Genomic DNA, 19,644 nt, shown 5'->3' with positions numbered 1-19,644 from the left:
TGGCCCCTGGATTCTCTCGGCACGTACTGCAGAGTACTAAGAGGTCTGCACCCACCCACATCAAAGGCCTTGGGGACTTCATGTTTGATTGGGGGATCCCACGTCTTTATCCACAGGGGCTCTCAGATGTGTGGTAACCTAATATACTTATATCTATATATCTGTATCTCCATCCTTGTTCAGTTCAGTTCAGTTCAGTTCGGTCGCTCAGTCATGTCCGACTCTTTGCAGCTCCATGAACTGCAGCACGCCAAGTCTCCCTGTCCATCACCAACTCCCGGAGTTTACCCAAACTCATGTCCATTGAGTCGGTGATGCCATCCAACCATCTCATCCTCTGTTGTCCCCTTCTGCTCCTGCCTTCAATCTTTCCCAGCATCAGGGTCTTTTCAAAAGAGAGTCAGCTCTTCGCATCAGGTGGCCAAAGTATTGGAGTTTCTGCTTCAACATCAGTCGTTCCAATGAACACCCAGGACTGATCTCCTTTAGGATGGACTGGTTGGATCTCCTTGCAGTCCAAGAGACTCTCAAGAGTCTTCTCCAACACCACAGTTCAAAAGCATCAATTCTTCGGCGCTCAGCTTTCTTTATAGTCCAACTCTCACATCCATACATGACCACTGGAAAAACCATAGCCTTGACTAGACGGACCTTCCATCCTTGTACCTGACCTTATTCTCTCAAAGCCTGGCCCCTCTGCTCTAATGGCAGCCCTATTGGTGCACTAACCCAAACGCTGTGTAGCTCCCTGGTTTCCCCTGTGATCCAGACAGGGAGCATTGTCAGCAGCACTGGAGAACCAGGAATGCTATCAGGCTGTCAGACAGGAGATATCCAGGCAGAACTTGGGAGGAGCTTCAAGTAACTGACAAGAAGTCTAAGCCCAGGTCTGTAGGAGAGTGATGAACACCAGACAGAGAGACCAAGGTAAGGTAGACTCCATCTGAGACAGCCAGAGCTGTACTTGCCCCAGTCATGTCTGTAGCTGCTCTCTCTCAGCAGATACTGAAGTGGAATCAGCAGAGACACGAATCTCCCTTCTGTCTTCTTGCAGTTGGTAACCCTACTTTATGACCATTCTTATCTCCAGAAAGAACCCTGTAACTTTCTTTCCCTCTCTGTCTCTCAACCTCTTTCTTTCTCAGGAACCATATTGCTAGTTTCATCCCATAGATAATCTGGTTAACCCTAGCTACTTCTGGTATTTCCCTGAGACACTCCCCCCACCCCAAATGTAGTAGATTTTAATATGGGTTCTTCCTCCATGCCCAACCTAGGGTTGGCTAGCAGCAGCTCTGTTGAAAATCCAGAAAACATGGGAGGAAACTGACCAGAAGCAGAGTGAGAAACTGATCAGTCCAGTTTAGTTGTCCAAGTGAAGGACAAGTTAGCAAGCTTGGCTGACATTTGTATTTAATAGCGGAGGGAATTCAGGTAATTGTACAACACCTGGACTTGTGGTTATCTGTTTTGTAATTTTGAATGGGGTTTCTTTTTTCCCACCCTAGGGGAGATTTGTGCCCATGTACTTATAGAGGGTTAGCTGCCGTGTACATCCTCACACAATGCTTGGCTGGGCACAAATCAGAAGAGTAGGTCACATAGATTCATAGGATTTGAACTGCTTTTCCTTTCCCTGTGAATTAATCTTTTAAATGTCAACATTTTAAACTTGCCCTTTTCAAAAAATATGATACCGTGTGAACCTTACTTAATCGAAAATACATTTCTAGTTCAAAGGTTTTTCGTTTTCTTCCCCCACTCTACCCCAAATGGAGAAAGCTAACAAAACAGATACATGCACGCGTGCACACACACACACACACACACACACACACACACACACAACTTGTTAAAGGATGAGTTATCTGTGAGGGATGCTGGGTATTGTCAGTTTTTCTAAGAAACTTTGTTCTTTAAGAATCTCAACTAATTCCACAAGCTATTTTTTTTTAAGCAGGTCTGGGTATAAAGCAGACTTTATCTTCTCCTGCATACTTGTGGGAAATTTAGAATCATATGACTTCAGTCAAGCTTTAAAAGGGATATAGCAGATCTTTCATAGCTGCATTGTTTTTACAGTCATTCATTTTGGTATCAAATTGTACAGGTTACTGATTATTCACATGTCTTCTATAATAACTCTTTGAGTTAAGATAGGAAGACACTAATATGCCCATTTCACAGATTAGGTAACTGAGACCAAAGGAGACTGCTTGACATACATAAGTCATCCAGCTGGTTAATGAAATGACAGGATTTGAGCCCAGAGGAGCTGTCAATGCTTAATCCACGTATAGTGAATTAAATGCAAGTCCAAGGAGAAGGGTTTAAGTCCCAAGACTGCTGCAGCTAAATAGCTGCAGTAACCTTGAACAAATGGTTAAACCTTCTTTCACTTCAGCTTCCTCATCTGTAAAGTGGACAAATATTGCCTGCTTTTTTCTTCAGACTGAGATTCCATAAAGAATAAAGTGAGATCATTTTGATAGTAGAAAACACTGAAGTATAAAAGAATTAGCCATCATTATCTTAACTATCAGTAATAATAGGGCTGAGTCCAGTGTCAGGCAAGGTGTCCCCTGTCCTTTCTCCAAAACAGTTAGGGAACCAGAAATAAAGACAGAAATGTGGGGACCCTGAGCACATGGGAAGTGACCCTTGACAGTGTCAGGTAGGCTGAATTTTTGAAACTGTGTATGTAAACCTTTTATTGATGTGGATGATCAGACTGTAAACAAAGGCTTCAGAGGAAATGAATATCAAATTGAAGCTGATAATCAAACAATATTCTGAACCTTAGAACTTTTGGGAGTTGGTACCTTTCAGGTTTGGAGGGTATCCACCTTCGTAAACTCCTGTCTCCTAGGGAATTTCACAGGGATCCCGTCACACAGACACAGGCTCCCAGCTGCAGGACGGAACTGAGGCTGCCTTATTCCTGAGTTGGGGCTCTGATAAGCTTCAGCCCTGGAGAAGCAACAGCCACACACTGACCCCCCTTCCTCTGGTGTTGTCTTTCAGGGTGACGTCCAGAGGACACTCATCCAGGTGGACTTCGGGGATGGCATCGCAGTGTCTTATGTCAACCTCAGCTCCATGGAAGATGGGATCAAACACGTCTATCACAATGTGGGCATTTTCCGGGTGACCGTGCAGGTGGACAACAGTCTGGGGTCTGACAGCGCCGTCCTGTACTTACATGTAACTTGTATGTTATTACTGTTGTTGGTTTATGACATATCTTACATATTGTGTCCTTTGAAAAATATAATCCAAAACCAGGTATCTAGAAGAAGCCCCTTAGTTATTTTAGCAGCTGAGGAAAGGAGACTGAGAGTGCAGAGAAAGCAAGAAGAAACCAGGGCATGACTGAAAGGTCTGGACTCTGGTTTGCTTCAGATTGTTCTTTTGCACTGATTCTGCCGCTTCTGGACACTTCTTAGAGATGGTACTGTTTGTCTATGCTGAGCCTGAGCAACCTGCTGAGCTGGTTGATTTAATATGGATTTGTGAGGGTTTTGGGGGGTCAGAGATGTTTGAGAACAATCCAAATTATCACAAGTAATGGGATTTCGCCCCATCTGCTTATTCTTCTCTTTCCTTGTTTTATCTCACTAATAATAATCATGTTAGACTTTTGTTTTCCTTTCTTTCAAGTATGTTTCCTAGATTTGCTCTGTGATGATTTGGTCTTAGAAAGTGGTATAGAGCAAAAGAGGGTAAACAATGGAGAGGAAGCTGCGTTAAGAAGTAGTTTCAAAAAGTGATAAAGGTTTTTCCCCATTGAGGAATTCAGAGGGTTCCTAATGAAACAAAGGTGAGTCCTAAGCTGTGTTTGGTAAAAAAAGGTTTGCTGTGAGTGCCTCTTATGCTAGGGTGTATCAGTTCAGTTCAGTTCAGTCGCTCAGTCATGTCCGACTCTTTGTGACCCCATGAATCGCAGCACGCTAGGCCTCCCTGTCCATCACCAACTCCCAGAGTTCACTCAAACTGATGTCCATCAAGTCGATGATGCCATCCAGCCATCTCATCCTCTGTCGTCCCCTTCTCCTCCTACCCTCAATCCCTCCCAGCATGAGGGTCTTTTCCAAGGAGTCAACCCTACGCATGAGGTGGCCAAAGTACTGGTGTTTCTGCTTTAGCATCAGTCCTTCCAATGAACACCCAGGACTGATCTCCTTTAGGATGGACTGGTTGGATCTCTTTGCAGTCCAAGGGACTCTCAAGAGTCTTCTCCAATATCACAGTTCAAAAGCATCAATTCTTCGGCACTCAGCTTTCTTCACAGTCCAACTCTCATATCCATACATGACCACAGAAAAACCATAGCCTTGACTAGATGGACCTTAGTCGGCAAAGTAATGTCTCTGCTTTTTAATATGCTGTCTAGGTTGGTCATAACTTTTCTTCCAAGGAGTAAGCGTCTTTTAATTTCATGGCTGCAATCACCATCTACAGTAATTTTGGAGCCCAAAGAAATAAAGTCTGACACTGTTTCCACTGTTTCCCCATCTATTTCCTATAAAAGTGATGGGACCAGATGCCATGATATTAGCTTTCTGAATGTTGAGCTTTAAGCCAACTTTTTCACTCTCCACTTTCACTTTCATCAAGAGGCTTTTTTGTTCCTTTTCACTTTCTGCCATAAGGGTGGTGTCATCTGCATATCTGAGGTTATTGATATTTCTCCCGGCAATCTTGATTCCAGCTTGTGCTTCTTCCAGTCCAGCGTTTCTCATGATGTATTCTGCATATAAGTTAAATAAGCAGGGTGACAATATACAGCCTTGACATACTCCTTTTCCTATTTGGAACCAGTCTGTTGTTCCATGTCCAGTTCTAACTCTTCCTCCCTGACCTGCATACAGGTTTCTCCAGAGGCAAGTCAGGTGGTCTGGTATTCCCATCTCTTTAAAAATTTTCCACAGTTTATTGTGATCCACACAGTCAAAGGCTTTGGTATAGTCTATATGGTTGTCCCCAAAAAAGTATCAGTTCAGTTCAGTTCAGTCACTCAGTTATGTCTGACTCTGCAACCCCATGGAATGCAGCATTCTAGGCCTCCCTGTCCATCACCAGCTCCTGGAGTTTACCCAAACTCATGTCCGTTGAGTCAGTGATGCCATCCAACCATCTCATCCTCTGTTGTCCCCTTCTCCTCCTGCCCTCAATCTTTCGCAGCATCAGGGTCTTTTCAAATGAGTCAGCTCTTTGCATCGGGTGGCCAAAGTATTGAAGTTTCAGCTTCAACGTCAGTCTTTCCAATGAACACTCAGGACTGATCTCCTTTAGGATGGACTGGTTGGATCTCCTTGAAGTCCAAGGGACTCTCAAGAGTCTTCTCCAACACCACAGTTCAAAAGCATCAATTCTTTGGCACTCAGGTTTCTTCACAGTCCAACTCTCACATCCATACATGACCACTGGAGAAACCAAAGAAGGATAGGGGACCTACTTAGTTTGCTGGAGAAATGGTTTACTTTCAAATGAAAGTTAGTCTCTATATGAATGATCCTGTTTAAATTCCAAGTTCGAGGTCAGGAGTATTAAGGCTGGGCTGTATTCCATGCCTCTTAATTGACCCTTGCCCACTGGAGCAAACTGGCTACACAAGGGACCAAGTAGACTCCCTCTGTTAAGCTTCTGTGGTCCAGCAGGAGGACAGGGCAATTTAGAGGTCCCCAAGAGTACTGAGATTTCCTGCTCTATCAGCCATTCGTGATCCTCATCTCCTGTACACTCAAGACTCAAGGGCTTTGGAGAAACCCACCCGTCCTTCTTTGAGTTTAAGCAGAGTTCTGCAAGGTGCCGCCTGTGCCAATGCCACATCCCCCTTTCAGCTAATGTTAGTTAGGCTCTTACTATGTGCCAGGGTTTATGCTAAACCTACTCTTTATGTGTTTGACCTTTCTTTTCAGAACAACCCTATCAAGTAGGCACTCCCTGGAAGACTACATTACAAAGAACTGTGCAGTTCAGAAAGCTTAAGTTGCCCATTCGGGGTGCAGGCCTACTGTTTGTAGGGCCAGGCTTCAGACTCAGTTCTCCCTGCCTCTGGAATCCTAGCCCGTGGTCACTAGGTTATTATAGGTGCCAGCGTAGGCTGGGGGTCAGAGGAAGTCGTCAGCCCTTATTCCCCTCCATGGCTTTGTACATCATCCTGAAGGAACATGTAGGTTAGAGGCAGGGCATTTCTCCAGCTGTTCAACTACACAGGTTCAAGCTCCCTTCCTGCTGACTGCCGCTCCTGAGCTGTCCTCGACAGTCTTCCTGGAGTTGCTGCTTACTAAGAGGTAATTCTTCTCTATATTTCAGTATTTATGGGGGCACAAGTGATAATATGCTAGGAGTAATCCTAAAATATTTAAAAGTGAAGTGAAAGTCGCTCATCCACGTCTGACTCTTTGCGACTCCATGGACTATACAGTCCATGAAATTCTCCAGGCAAGAATCCTGGAGTGGGTAGCCGTTCCCTTCTCCAGGGGATCTTCCCAACCCAGGTCTCTTGCATTGCAAGCAGATTCTTTACCAGCTGAGCCACCAGGGAAGCCCAAAATATTTTAAAATTACATCACAAACCTTTGTTAATAGTAACAAAAATAAATTGCCACACAAATGACAGCTGAGAATGGTTGCCTACCTGGCAGTTATCATTCCACACAGCTTATTCTTTGAGGTTTTGTTAGAGATTTACTCTCCTGAAGAATCACAGTTATTATATTCCATACCCCATATGTGTATCAAACATCCCTGGACTCTAAGCATGTGTCAATAGTGATTTAAAATTCAGCAGCAGCTTGCCATCTCAGTTTCTCAGGGTCTCTCATAGTCAACCACAGCTCCGTGCCCCAATCTGCCCTGTGGACTCTCCATCACCCTACATACGGTCATATCCCACGAGGGAACCTCCCTCTCCTGCTCTCTCCTGGGCTTACTGAATCCTGGGAAGGAAAAGAGCATTTTCACCTCTGCTCCAGATGAAGGGCTGCGGAAGCCAAGATTTCTGAAAGAAACGAGCCATTTGTTCACTTGCAATTTCTTTTCATCTCATTAGGCTGATTGAATGGCTTGAGCGATTTGACCTCAACCTCAGTAGCAGATGATCTGTGATGGAAAGTGTTGTGTTCTGATTCTAATTTTATCAGACTCATCTTGGGTCAAGTGATCGAATAAGCAGGACTCATATCAGGGGACCCCCTTCTAAGCCTGGTCTTGGGGATAAAAATTAACTTTTGTACTAACTGTATGAAAGCAGGATTATGTTTTATGTTTCCATTTTGTCACATATATTTAAAAACCACAACATGAGCAGTGCCAGCAGGTTCTAACAGCTTTGCTAGGGCTTCTCTCCTAAAGGACCCGTTGTGTTCTACCATATGTGTGAACATTTTTTAGGGCTTCCCAGGTGGCGCTGGAGGTAAAGAACCTGCCTGCCAACGCAGGAGACATAAGAGACATGGGTATCATCCCTGTGTGGGAAGATTCCCCTGGAGGAGAGCATGGCAACCCACTCCACTGTTCTTGCCTGGAGAATTCCATGGACAGAGGAGCCTAGCATGCTATAGTCCATAGGACTGCTAAGATTTATATACACCTAAAGCAACTTAGCATTCACGCATCAACATCTTTGTTTATCCTCACACATCTACCATCTTGGGCAACATTTGGCCTTTCTTTCAGATGGTAAAAGCAAAGATTAGAGAAGTACTGTGATTTGACACTATTTTATACTAAGAGGAAGTCATGATGAAATCATAATTGACTTCCATTCCCCCAAATCTGAAGTGTGGAGGGTAGCATGGCGGTTTTGAGTGCCACAGTGACAGAAGGGATATATGGCTTTGTAGGAAAAATAGAAGCCAGCACTGCACAAGTTGGCCCTTGTTAAGTAGAGATGCTGGCCTGAACTCCTGGCCAAGTCACTGCATTGCTTTGAAGCTAGTTTTTCTCCTCCATTACATAAGAAATGCACGTCTTATTTCCCAAAGGTTCTATAAAGCATCTTATGCTGTGCCCTGCCAACTGGCCAAGCTTGATTTTCCATTATGATGCAGCAGGTGCATTAGTACTTAGTGGGTTCTGAGCAAAAGCTCAGTTCAGCTCCCCTAGCCTGCCCTCTATTCCTCTCACCCAGTCCTCCTCCCCTGTACCCAGGGCTCTTCCTAAAAGCTGCACAGCCTGTCTTATACACACACTACCTCTTCTTTCCAGTTCAGAAATATGCTTTTGTTCTAAATCAAAGGTTCTTAAGTACTGGTTTGCAGAGGTCATCAGAAGCAAGTGGAGATGATGTTCCTGCTGTAACATAGGGCTGGGCGGCTCTCTGGGGGCAGCTGGGTAATCTACTGTATCCTGACAGCGGAGAATCTCTTGGGGAATGCATTCACTGTTCTCTGCTAGCTTGCAAACTAATGAGACCTGGGATGCAGCCAGGTTTGCCTTCAGCTGCATGGGACTGGGAATTTAGAGGACATGCAGATTTCTGTTCAGAAAGCTGCCCTCTCTCAGCCAGTCTTGCGTAAAAAAAAAAAAAAAAAAAAATCACTGAAGATTTTGCAAACTTGCAGAATAGGAGGTGGAAAAAAGGTGAGGGGGGTGTTTCCGATACTTCCTGAACCTCTCTCCTCAACTACCCTGTTACCAAGATGTCCTTTACAGATATCTCTCTGTCCCCAGCTTAGGGTAAAGTGATCAGTTCTTGAAAACCTTTGTAGCTTTGTTATCACACGGTCATTTTATTGGCCAGAGAATGTCAGACCTAGGCTTTGTAAGATGTGGTTAAGGAGCCTCCTGCCCTGGAATCAAATGATAAAAATGTAGTGCCCTGATTCCCTTCCCAGACCTACCGGACTAAAATTTCTGGAAGTGTGGCTTCAATTTGAGAGCTAAATCCTGCACATTTGTATGAACAGATAATGTGTGTGTGTGTGTGTGTGTGTGTGTGTGTGTGTGTAAGTATGTATGTATATATATGCAAGAAGGAAGTTATATGAACACACATGGACATTCTTCAGAGCCTAAAGTGACAGCTGCCTAAAGTGACATACTCTGCCTTCAACAGCTGAGTATGAGCCTCAAGCCCAGTGAAGTTTAAGATACTCTGTTGCAGGATCTTCAAACTTTGAATTTCTTTTGTTTCTTCTATTAGGTATTTTTTTTTAATGTTTCAGGTTTGGTTCAGTTGCTAAGTTGTGACCCACTCTTGTCCCACAGACTGTAGCCCGCCAGGCTCCTCTGTCCGTGAGATCGCCCAGGCAAGAATACTGGAATGGGGAGCCATTGCTTTCTCCAGGGGATCTTCCCAACCCAGGGATCGGACCTGTATCTCCCGCACTGGCAGTCAGATTCTTTACCACTGAGCCACCAGGGAAGCCCAGCATTTCAGACAAACAGCAATATGACATGTAGGTCTTCAGAACAAATGCCAGAGGCAGGTCAGAGTGATCAGTTCTCCCAGCCACATTGAGATTCATAAGGAATAGTACAGCGCCACCTGCTGTCCACTCTGTGTATTGCGTGCACCTGTCCGAGGAAGCGGTGTCTGTTAGCTTGTTCCGCTCTCAGCTGAGTGTGGCTAGCCAGCCAGAGGCTTCCACGGGTTAGACTTTCACTTCCAAGGTTCCGTTAGGGCAGGTCCCTCTGTGCAGAAAAATGAGAGTTGAAAGCTCGGCTTTGAAGCAACAGGAATCAGGTATATTAAACAGATAAAAAGCAAGAGGACTTAGCTACCTGAGAGCTAAATGCCACGCAGCCGTATGAACAGATGATGTGTGGGTGTGCGTGTGCGTGCGTGCATGTGTGTGTATGTCTATATACGCAAGATGAAAGTTATACAAACACACGCAGACATTCTTCAGCATCTAACGGACCTGCTGAGAGTCCTGAATGCCAGTTAGACCTCATTTGCTCTTGTTCCTTGCCTGTGTCTCTTGGTATCCTCACACCTGACAGGCCACCTCCTTCTCAAGGTCTGTGCCCTGCCCTTACCCTGGAGCTTACCAAGGAGATGCACAGTGCCCTTATACATGCTATTCAGGTGACTGGTCAAATGTCATTGCTTCTGAGAGACTTTGCTTGACTACCCATCAAAAATAGCATGCTCTCACTAGCCCTGCTCCTTGCAGTCACTGCCTCCCTCAATAATACATAAGCACCATCGAGGGACAGATGTCCCAGCACCTAGAGTAATGCCTGGCACACAGTAGCACTCGAAAACTACTGAGTGGAGGGATGACCATATTTCAGGAACAAGATTCAGCTTTGTCATTAAGAGGACACAGACATTATCCTTATTTTGACCTTTGGGACTTTAAAAATGTTTGAATGCTCAAGAGAGACCAAGATGAAGCCTTTAAGGATGGAAATGGCTGGTCTCCCTGAGCTTAGCTAGTTCTCACAGTCTAGCTGATTCAGGTAACTCTGACTGGGGAGTCAGGAGGAATGTCACAGAGGAGGGGACAGGTGCCATCACAAAGGTGTGTAAGTAAGGTCCTCAGGGGGCACAGGGAACCTGCTGGAGCACATCACGTGATGAGGGACGGCAGGAGCCATGCAATAAACAAGAGCCTGTGTAACAAGCATGTCCTGCTGTCTGCATCATGTCTGAGTCATCAGTAAGTATAATAGCTCTTTTGTTAACATGGGTCTTAGCAGGCATTTGTCAGCTGGCCCAGGCTCTGAACTTAACTGTTTTGGTTCACACCCTGGAGTGGAGGAAGGTGACCTTCCTCTGTTAGTTCATCTCTGCATGGAGCTGATAATAATGCCTACTTCATAAGGTTATTATGAAGATTAAATGAGAACAAGAAGTCGTTCAGACTATGTGGTACACAGCCACCGCTCAGTAAATGTTACCCTTTTATTATTTCATTGAACAATTCTGACTTATGATCAACTACTTCTTATCATATGGCTTGTAAACCGGAAAATTAGTTCCGTTCTCCTGGTCTCCCAGCCTCTAATCTTTATAAAGAGAGGAAAACACACACGAAAGCAGAAACAGGAAATTATGTTTTTGTTCACTTTGCTCTTTGTTCGCTAAGTCGTATCCAACTCTTTCTTACCCTGTTTTGTTCAGTGACCCAGCCAATAACGCAGCACCTGCTAGGTCTCAGGACCTGCACATATCTGTGTGTGTGCTCAGTCACTTATTTATGTCCAACTCTTTGCGGCCCCATGGACTACAGCCACCAGACTCCTCTGTCCACGCAGCACACATCTGTGTGTGTGTGCTTAGTCACTTAGTCGTGCCCAACTCTTTGCAGCCCCATGGACTGTAGACTCCTCTGTCCATGCGATTTTCTATATATGTAAAGATGAATATGAAGGACTGGTCCCTCCAAAAGTTTTCAGCCTGTGTTCTCTATCTCAGAAATTTTAGATCTGTATGTGTTAGCTATCTTATTATTATGATTATATAATGGAAATTTTCATTTTGAGCATGTGAGTAGCATCGCTCTCTGGAAATATCACTCTCACAACAAGTTGGAGGGTGAGAAGGCACATAGTCATTGCTATACAATGCATGAATGTATAATGTGTACTCATACATATGCAGGAAAGAACTTCCACAAACACACAGATACATCTCTCTGGGCCTTCAAGGCCAATGTGCTCTATGTCCTGATTATCTCTGAGATCTCATTGTCTTATACACTTTCCCTCCATTTATTTCTCCATTTCTCACTATTCTTCCAACATGGAGATCCCTCTCCTCCTCTGAGTCTTTGGACTTCCTCTGCCCTTGCCCTGGATCGTATGTTTTATTCTAAGTGATGGGGCCATCTGGGACTTAATCTAGCTTATGTATTAATTTTTAAATCTTTATTTATTTAGTTGTGGCACATGAGATCTTTAGTTGTAGCACATGGGATCTAGTTCCCCAGCCAGGGCTCAAACCTGGGCACCCTGCACTGGGAGTGTAGAGTCTTAGCCACTGGACCGCCAGGGAAGTCCCCAGTTTATGTATTATCAAGGGAGGCAGGCTTTGACACACAGAGCAGGAGGGTGGATTAGAATGGGGAAAGGTTTAGTTAAGTTCACTTCAGTTCAGTTGCTCAGTCATGTCTGACTCTTTGTGACCCTATGGATTGTAATACACCAGGCCTCCCTGTCCATCATAAACTCCTGGAGTTTACTCAAACGCATGTCCTTTGAGTCAGTGATGCCATCCAAGCATCTCATCCTTTGTCATCTCCTTCTCCTCCTACCTTCAATTTTTCCCAGCATCAGGGTCTTTTCCAATGAGTTTGTTTTTCACATCAGGTGGCCAAAGTATTGGAGTTTCAGCTTCAGCATCAGTCCTTCCAATGAATATTCAGGACTGATTTCCTTTAGGATGGACTGGCTGGATCTCCTTGCAGTCCAAGGGACTCTCAAGAGTCTTCTCCAACACCATAGTTCAAAAGTATCAATTTTTTGACATTCAACTTTCTTTATAGTCCAACTATGAAGAAATGTATGGCTACTGGAAAAACCATAGCTTTGACTAGACGGACCTTTGTTGGCAAAGTAATGTCTCTGCTTTTTAATATGCTGTCTAGGTTGGTTGTAGCTTTTCTTCCAAGGAGCAAGCGTCTTTTAATTTCATGGCTACAGTCACCATCTGCAGTGATTTTGGAGCCCCCAAAATATAAAGTCTGTCACTGTTTTCATTGCTTCCCCATCTATTTGCCATGAATTGATGGGACAGGATGCCATGATCTTCGTTTTCTGAATGCTGAGTTTTAAGCCAACATTTTCACTCTCCTGTTTCACTGTCATCAAGAGGCTCTTTAGTTCTTCTTCACTTTCTGCCATAAGGGTTGTGCCATCTGCATATCTGAGGTTCTTGGTATTTCTCCTGGCAATCTTGATTCCAGCTTGTGCTTTATCCAGCCCAGCGTTTCTCATGATGTACTCTGCATATAAGTTAAAAAAGCAAGGTGACAATATACAGCCTTGACATAATCTTTTCCTGATTTGGAACCAGTTTGTTGTTCCATGTCCAGTTCTAACTCTAGCTTCCTGATCTGCATACAGATTTCTCAGAAGGCAGGCAGGTGGTCTGGTATTCCCATCTCTTTAAGAATTTTCCACAGTTCGTTGTGATCCATACAGTCAAAGGCTTTGGCATAGCCAATAAAGCAGAAATAGATGTTTTTCTAGAACTCTCTTGCCTTTTTGATATTCCAGCAGATGTTGACAATTTGATCTCTGGTTCCTCTGCCTTTTCTAAATCCATCTTGAACATCTGGAAGTTCACGGTTCATGTACTGTTGAAGCCTGCCTTGGAGAATTTTGAGCATTACTTTGCTAGCATGTGAGATGAGTACAATTGTGCAGTAGTTTGAGGATTTTTTTGGCATTGCTTTTATTTGGGATTGGAATGAAAACTGAGCTTTTCCAGTCCTGTGGCCACTGATGAGTTTTCGCTGGTATATTGAGTGCAGCACTTTCACAGCATCATCTTTTAGGATTTGAAACAGCTCAACTGGAATTCCATCACCTCCACTAGCTTTGTTCATAGTGATGCTTCCTAAGGCCCACTTGACTCTCATTCCATGATGTCTGGCTCTAGGGGAAAGGTTAGAGCCTGTAAAATCCGTGAGAAAGTTCTACTGCTTCAGGTGAGACTGGTGTATAGTGTATGAACCAGGGCAGGATGCAAAAAGCTCTGAGAGAGAATTTATGAAACCAAATCAGTGGTTTCCTAAATGGATGTTGGCAGCAAAGAAATAAGGAATCAAGACTGACCTTCTGTTTCTGGGTTGTTCCCCTGAATTAACACTGATGTTATTCATCAAGATTGAAGTATACAGAATGGTGGGGGGGGGGTGGGGGAGGCAGCGTATTTCATAGGAATATCTGGCTGTTAATTGAGTCTGGGAGCTTCCAAGGTGGTGCTAGTGGTAAAGAACCTGCCTGCCAATGCAGGAGATGCAAGAGATGTGAGTTCAATCCCTGAGTCAGGAAGATCCCCTGGAGGAGGAAATGGCTACCCACTACAGTATTCTTGCCTGGAAAATTCCATGGACAGCGGAGCCTGGCAGATTATAGTCCATAGAGCTGCAAAGAGTCGGACATGGCTGAGCATAAATAAACAACTGAATCTGGAGTCAAGAAGGTGGTTTGGAGCCCTAAGCACGTGGTTCATAGTTGAAGGTCAGAGTGTGGATGGTATCCCTCAGCAGAAAAGAAGATGGAGAAAGAGGTCAAAGACTTACTCTAGAAAATACATCATATGGTCAACTAGAGGGGATAGTGATTAAAGCAGGTGCAGAGGCCTGAGTACCACTTTCTTCTCCATCTCATGAATACAGGTGGTGGTGGTGGATTTTTGTCATGTTCCCCTCAAAGGAGAATGCATTTTGTCTGGTAACAGTGACTTGAAGAGAAAGTCAGGGGATCTTAGGGTAGGTCTAGTGGTTCTCCAGGAAAAGGATACTGTTATCTTTGTGGGTTTGTACATCTGACTAAAGTTTCTGGTCCACTGGGCCTCTATAGGTAGAATCATCCTACGTTTTGGCTGAGTGCATCCTGAGAACGTGAGGACCACAGAACTCTCTCTCTGCCCCCTCATGCCTGTCTTTGTCCTGGACAGGCTCAGCTCAGCCCTGTGCTTACCTAACCAGGATGCTACACAGACACTCACACAAACACAGTTAGATACAAACACATATTTCCATAACTCAGATACATCTTTAAAATCCAATAAAGACTACAAAATAATTACATGTAGAAAGTTTTGGGGATTTGTATAATAGCCATCCCCAACCCCCACCCAACATGGGTTCTGGGAGGTTTCTTGGAAACACTTTGCATCTCTCTCTGTGAAATCTCATATTATTCCTGTTCCTTTAAGGACTTCATCAATCACTTGTAACTTTTTAAGCTTTTACACAGAAATAACTCAGGATTTAGACCTGGAAGAAAGATCTATAAATGGAAAGGATGGAGACACAATTGTTCCCAACATGTCCCTTTCCCCCAAAGTAGGGGTGGCACCTGAGCACTTCCTTCTGGGAACATGACTGATGTTTTGGAGGCTTCCAGAAGGAATGTGGATTCAGAGCAGGGAGTGCAGAGCAGAGAGAGCTCTTCCCTCTCCATGCCTCCTCTCTCCTCTCTTGCCTCAGGTCCCCTGGAGCATGTGCACCTGTCTCTTCCCTTTGTCACAACGAAGAACAAAGAGGTCAACGCAACTGCCGTGCTGTGGCCCAGCCAAGTGGGCACCCTCACTTACGTGTGGTGGTACGGGAACAACACCGAGGTGAGTTGGCTTTCCGGGCAGGGCCTGTGTGGCTCCTCTTGGAGCAGTAAAGGGAAAGAAATCACTTATACTAACTCAAGAGCCCAGGAGTTGTGGCAACCTTGGGAATGGTAGGCTCTGAGAGCCCCACTCATCTCTTCAGTATGTCTCTGTCTCTCTTACGCCTACACCTCTACTCTTACCCCTGCCTTCCTGTGAGTCAGGGTTCCACATGGGCTTTACTCTGCAGTGACCCTCAGCAGCAGCCTGAGCTTTCTGTTGTCACAGCTCAGTGGAGCAAATGAGCCATCTTTCCCAAAATTCTAACAGGAATCCCGGAACAGAGTAATAATACCGGCCATGCCTTGATCATGGTGCTCGTGGCAGAAACAGAGCTGTTCAAGTCAACCTTCCTAGATCTGTCAAGAAGAGAAGGGAGGGAATGGCTTCTCAAAAGGAGAAGAGACCAGTGGACACCAGACAGACAAGAGCCACAGATGTCTGAGCAGCCCGCCCCTCGCCCCTTGTTCTCCATTCTGGATCAGACATGGGCCCCCCTGCCCTATGGCCCCTCCACCCCATGACTCCCCAGCCTGGATCAGAAATGGCCCCCTCTTTAGCTCAGCTTCCTGCTCTAAGTTTCTTTCAAACACTTGCTGTGATCCAAAGTCAGCAGCAAGTTCAAACCAGTGGAGACCTTGGACCTCATGTACCCCGAGTCCTTCATTTTACCGATGAGGAAAGTGAGGAGGACACAGATGAAGTGGCTTCCTCCAGTCTCACTCAGCTACTTCACGCAGATCCATGGCCTTTCTCATGCCTGTCTGGGTTTCTCTCCCCCGCACACCAGGCTGCATGCGCTGGTTCAGTTTGGAACTCACTCCATCCTCAGAAATTAAAATTTGCTTGCAAATGTCAGTAAAGGCAGTAGAACTGAAGCTTGGCATCATCTTCCCGAGAGGACCCAGACCAATGGCTCTGAATGGAGAGCTTCATCTTCTTGCAGCAGAGGTGCCATTGCTTATAACTTTGCTCTTCAAACGCAATGCTTCTTGTGTGAATACAAATCTCTTTCTACCCCGGAGCTGAGTGTTGGCTTTAACTGGAGCCATAATTTCACACAAGCCCAGGGAGGAAACCTCTCCTGACACCAGACCCGCTGCGTGCCTGGCAGTCAAAGGAATCTCTCACCTCTCCTGCTGACATAAATCAGCTGAAAAGAAGCCCTTTTTTATTTCTTCTGAAACTGTACATGCAAATTGGGTCCAGATTGGACCCACTATCCGCAGGAGAAGAGAAATCTGCGTTACTTGCTTGAATGCTAGTACTAGGAGGTGAAACTATTAAATAACTTACTTGCTGCTGCTTCTTTTCTTGAGCTTTTAGCAGAAAAAGAAATTCTCAACAGATTCTGTTAAGCAGACTTCTTATGCTGGGCTTTCGTCTACCTTCTGCTACACAGGGAGTTAAATGAATTTTGATTTTTAAACTAATTAAAGAAAAGACAGGAATGAACTGTTTGTGGGGAGCGAGTGGAGGGAGGTCAGGAGCCTAATAATACTTTCCCCAGAATCCTGGTGTCCAGTTGCATGACAGGAACTGATCCAAATCTTTTTTTTTTTTTTTTGAGTGTTCAAACCACGATCCAATTAGTACTTGTTTCCATAGCAGCTTCTTCCAGGAAATTGCTGATGGGGCTTCTCAGAGCAAACCAAGCCACACAAGGGCAACACCCATCGAATTAGCATAGTTTTGGTGTCCGCCGTCGCTGCATTCCATTGTAATTTTATGTAAGCAGCGCACCCTGGAGGGAAGCACTGGCAGCTTACACACTTTCAGTGACTGTGGCTTAAATCTGGATTCATATGAGCCCCTTCTTTTGGCTTGATTTTAATGTTGCCTTGGATTAAGGGATCTGCTTGATGAGTAGGTTATTGACAGAGAGACACCCCACCAGCAGGCAAGGCCTATTGATCTTCCCAGTCCTGAATCAGGATTGTAGCAGAAGAGAGGTGTCAGATTCACAAGGAATGAGCAGAGTTTCTTGGCGGTCATGTCTCTGGTAGTCCCCTTCTGGACTGGACCCGAGGTGACAGGGAGGCATAGGTGGAGTCAGTCACATAGGAGGCGCCCTAGAAAGAGCCTCCACTAATTTAAGGAGCTTGGTGGTGGTTCAGAGTTGGTGCCTATCTTGGGTATAACTGAAAATCTCTCCCGTCACTCTATGTCCTCATTTGCTTTAGCCCCTGATCACCTTGGAGGGAAGCATAGCATTCAAGTTTACTTCTGAAGGGATGAACACCATCACAGTGCAGGTCTCAGCTGGGAATGCCATCCTGCAAGACACGAAGACCATCGCAGTTTACGGTGAGTGGTCCATCTGCTGATCCATCACTGTCCGCCTCCATCACTCAGATGAGATGGTTTGGTACCTTGGCACCAGAGGCCATGCTAGCTTATTAATCTACCCAGAGAACAGACGGTAGTGGTTGAGAAAGAGCTGAGTCAAGTCTCATCTCCTCTTTTGAGAAAGGTGTGGTTCACCAGCAAAGTAGGGATCACAAAACCCCAAGACTGTTCAAGACTGTTTGTTGCCTTTTTTTTTTTTTTTTTGGAACTGGCTCTGGTGCCATAGAGTAAGTGTATACTCAACTACCTTAGGTACAAAAGAGTGAATTTCATTATATGGAAGGCTGATTCACTCCATTTGATATTTTTGTGATGTTTAAAGATTTAAACCTATTATAAATGAAAATGGTTAATATTGAACCTTTATTGTTTTAAGTTCAAACATAGAGTCTTGATCATTAAGAAGAATCTGCCAATGTCTAAATGCTCTGAAAATCTCTTCCATAAATATGTATCATTTAAAAATCACTCTACTGGTTTAAAAGCAAGGGAGGGGTCATAACAAGCACATGTGGTGAGCGATTGTGGACAGAATACTAGTTTGAACAAACAGCTGTACAGAACACTCTTGTCCTCAGTCGGGGAAACTGAATGTGGTCAGGGTATCACATGAAATGAAAATTTACTGAAAAGGAAAGGTGGGATCCTTGATGGGAAATGATATTCAAAAAAAAATACCAGTTTATACAAATTGATTTCATTCCCCCCCCCCCCCCCCGTGGAAAGATAGTCAGATGGATCTGCACTAAGTGCTTTAGTAGATGATAAAAATATGAACTTTTATTGTTAATAGGAAAATGGTACTAATGCATCCCAGAAAATAAAAATTTAAAGAGCAGGAATTTAAAAGAAAATAAGGAAATAAATGCTGTGCAGAGAGAGCAAAAGGGAGGATCGAGTGAGGGAGGGAAAGCGAGATGAGAGACTGAAAGAGATAGAGAGACTGAGGCGGAGACACATGAACTCATGGTCCAAGTAGTATCAGTTGCCCCAGTTCTAGAATTTATTGATTCTCATGCAGGTCCTATTTTTCATTTCTGATTTTGCCAACTTGACCTTCAAATTCAGAAAGCAGTTTGTAAGCAACTTTGAACACGTCTGAGGACACTGCTCCTCCTCGTGTGGCCGCCTGTTAGATTTCATAGTGTTTCCTCCCTCCCCCAGCCCCTGAAGAGGTTTGAGAAGCCCCAGCAGTAAGCAGGGTTGTGGTTTGCCTCCAAGGTCCCATCAGTGAGGAGACCTCTTAGCCAAGTGGCCTGAATAGAGGAGAGCTTTTGTTTCTCTTTCCTCTCCATCTCCTTTCTATGCTATAGGAATGTATCTAGTTGGTAGCCAATATCATTACCTCATTGTTTTTTTTTTTTTTCCAGAGAGGTAATTAACTTGCTCCAGCTAGTAAGTGGTGGAGCTGGGCTTCCAACCATCAAGACCTAGGGCCCAGTGCTCTGAAATTACCCTTTTGGCTGGCTCTCATTCTTTTCTATCCAATGCTCTCTTTCTTTCCGCCCTCCCTCCGGGATGTCACCTGTGTCACTAATGGGCACTGACCCATTAGTCCAACAGCTACCTCCCCATTAGAACCACAGACCGAACTTGGACTTCTCTGGTCCAACCCGCTAGTACAGCGTTAGGAAATTGTGGTCCCCAAATGGAAAGTTACTGTCTTAAAGTCATCCCTATTCAGTGACAGGTTGAATAATAATGATGATGGTTGGTAGTGATAGAAATTAACATTGATGCATCTTTCACTGGTGTTTATTCTAAGCATTGGATATATAAGATCTGTTTTATTGAATCCTATGAACAGGCTTATCAGAAATATGATTATCCCTCTTTTACAAGTGAAAAATGTAAGTATAATAGCCAGAGCATAAGAATTCTGAATCTAGAGAGAATGTTTCCCTTGATGACTACCTTCTATCCCTTGCTATGCTTAGTTCTTCCTCTTCCTAAAAATCCCTTGAAAGACATCATTCCAGAGTGGGTCATTCACCATCAAATGG

General features: G+C 44.5%; 1 protein-coding gene across 5 annotated transcripts in view; it reads left to right on the top strand.

The window, feature by feature from the left end:
* Positions 1-19,644, top strand: part of SORCS1 (sortilin related VPS10 domain containing receptor 1) — a 580,387-nt gene that overhangs the window by 521,148 nt on the left and 39,595 nt on the right. For all 5 annotated transcript variants that reach the window (XM_042238470.2, XM_042238466.2, XM_042238468.2 and 2 more), the window contains exons 19-21: positions 3,025-3,211; positions 15,120-15,253; positions 17,476-17,599. In XM_042238470.2, coding sequence (XP_042094404.1) covers positions 3,025-3,211; positions 15,120-15,253; positions 17,476-17,599 — 445 coding nt within the window. The remainder of the gene's footprint in view (positions 1-3,024; positions 3,212-15,119; positions 15,254-17,475; positions 17,600-19,644) is intronic.

Source organism: Ovis aries, chromosome 22 (genome assembly GCF_016772045.2).
Source record: "Ovis aries strain OAR_USU_Benz2616 breed Rambouillet chromosome 22, ARS-UI_Ramb_v3.0, whole genome shotgun sequence".
In the NCBI taxonomy this organism is placed as follows: Eukaryota; Metazoa; Chordata; class Mammalia; order Artiodactyla; family Bovidae; genus Ovis; species Ovis aries.
This window is presented reverse-complemented; position numbering and strand designations above follow the sequence as displayed.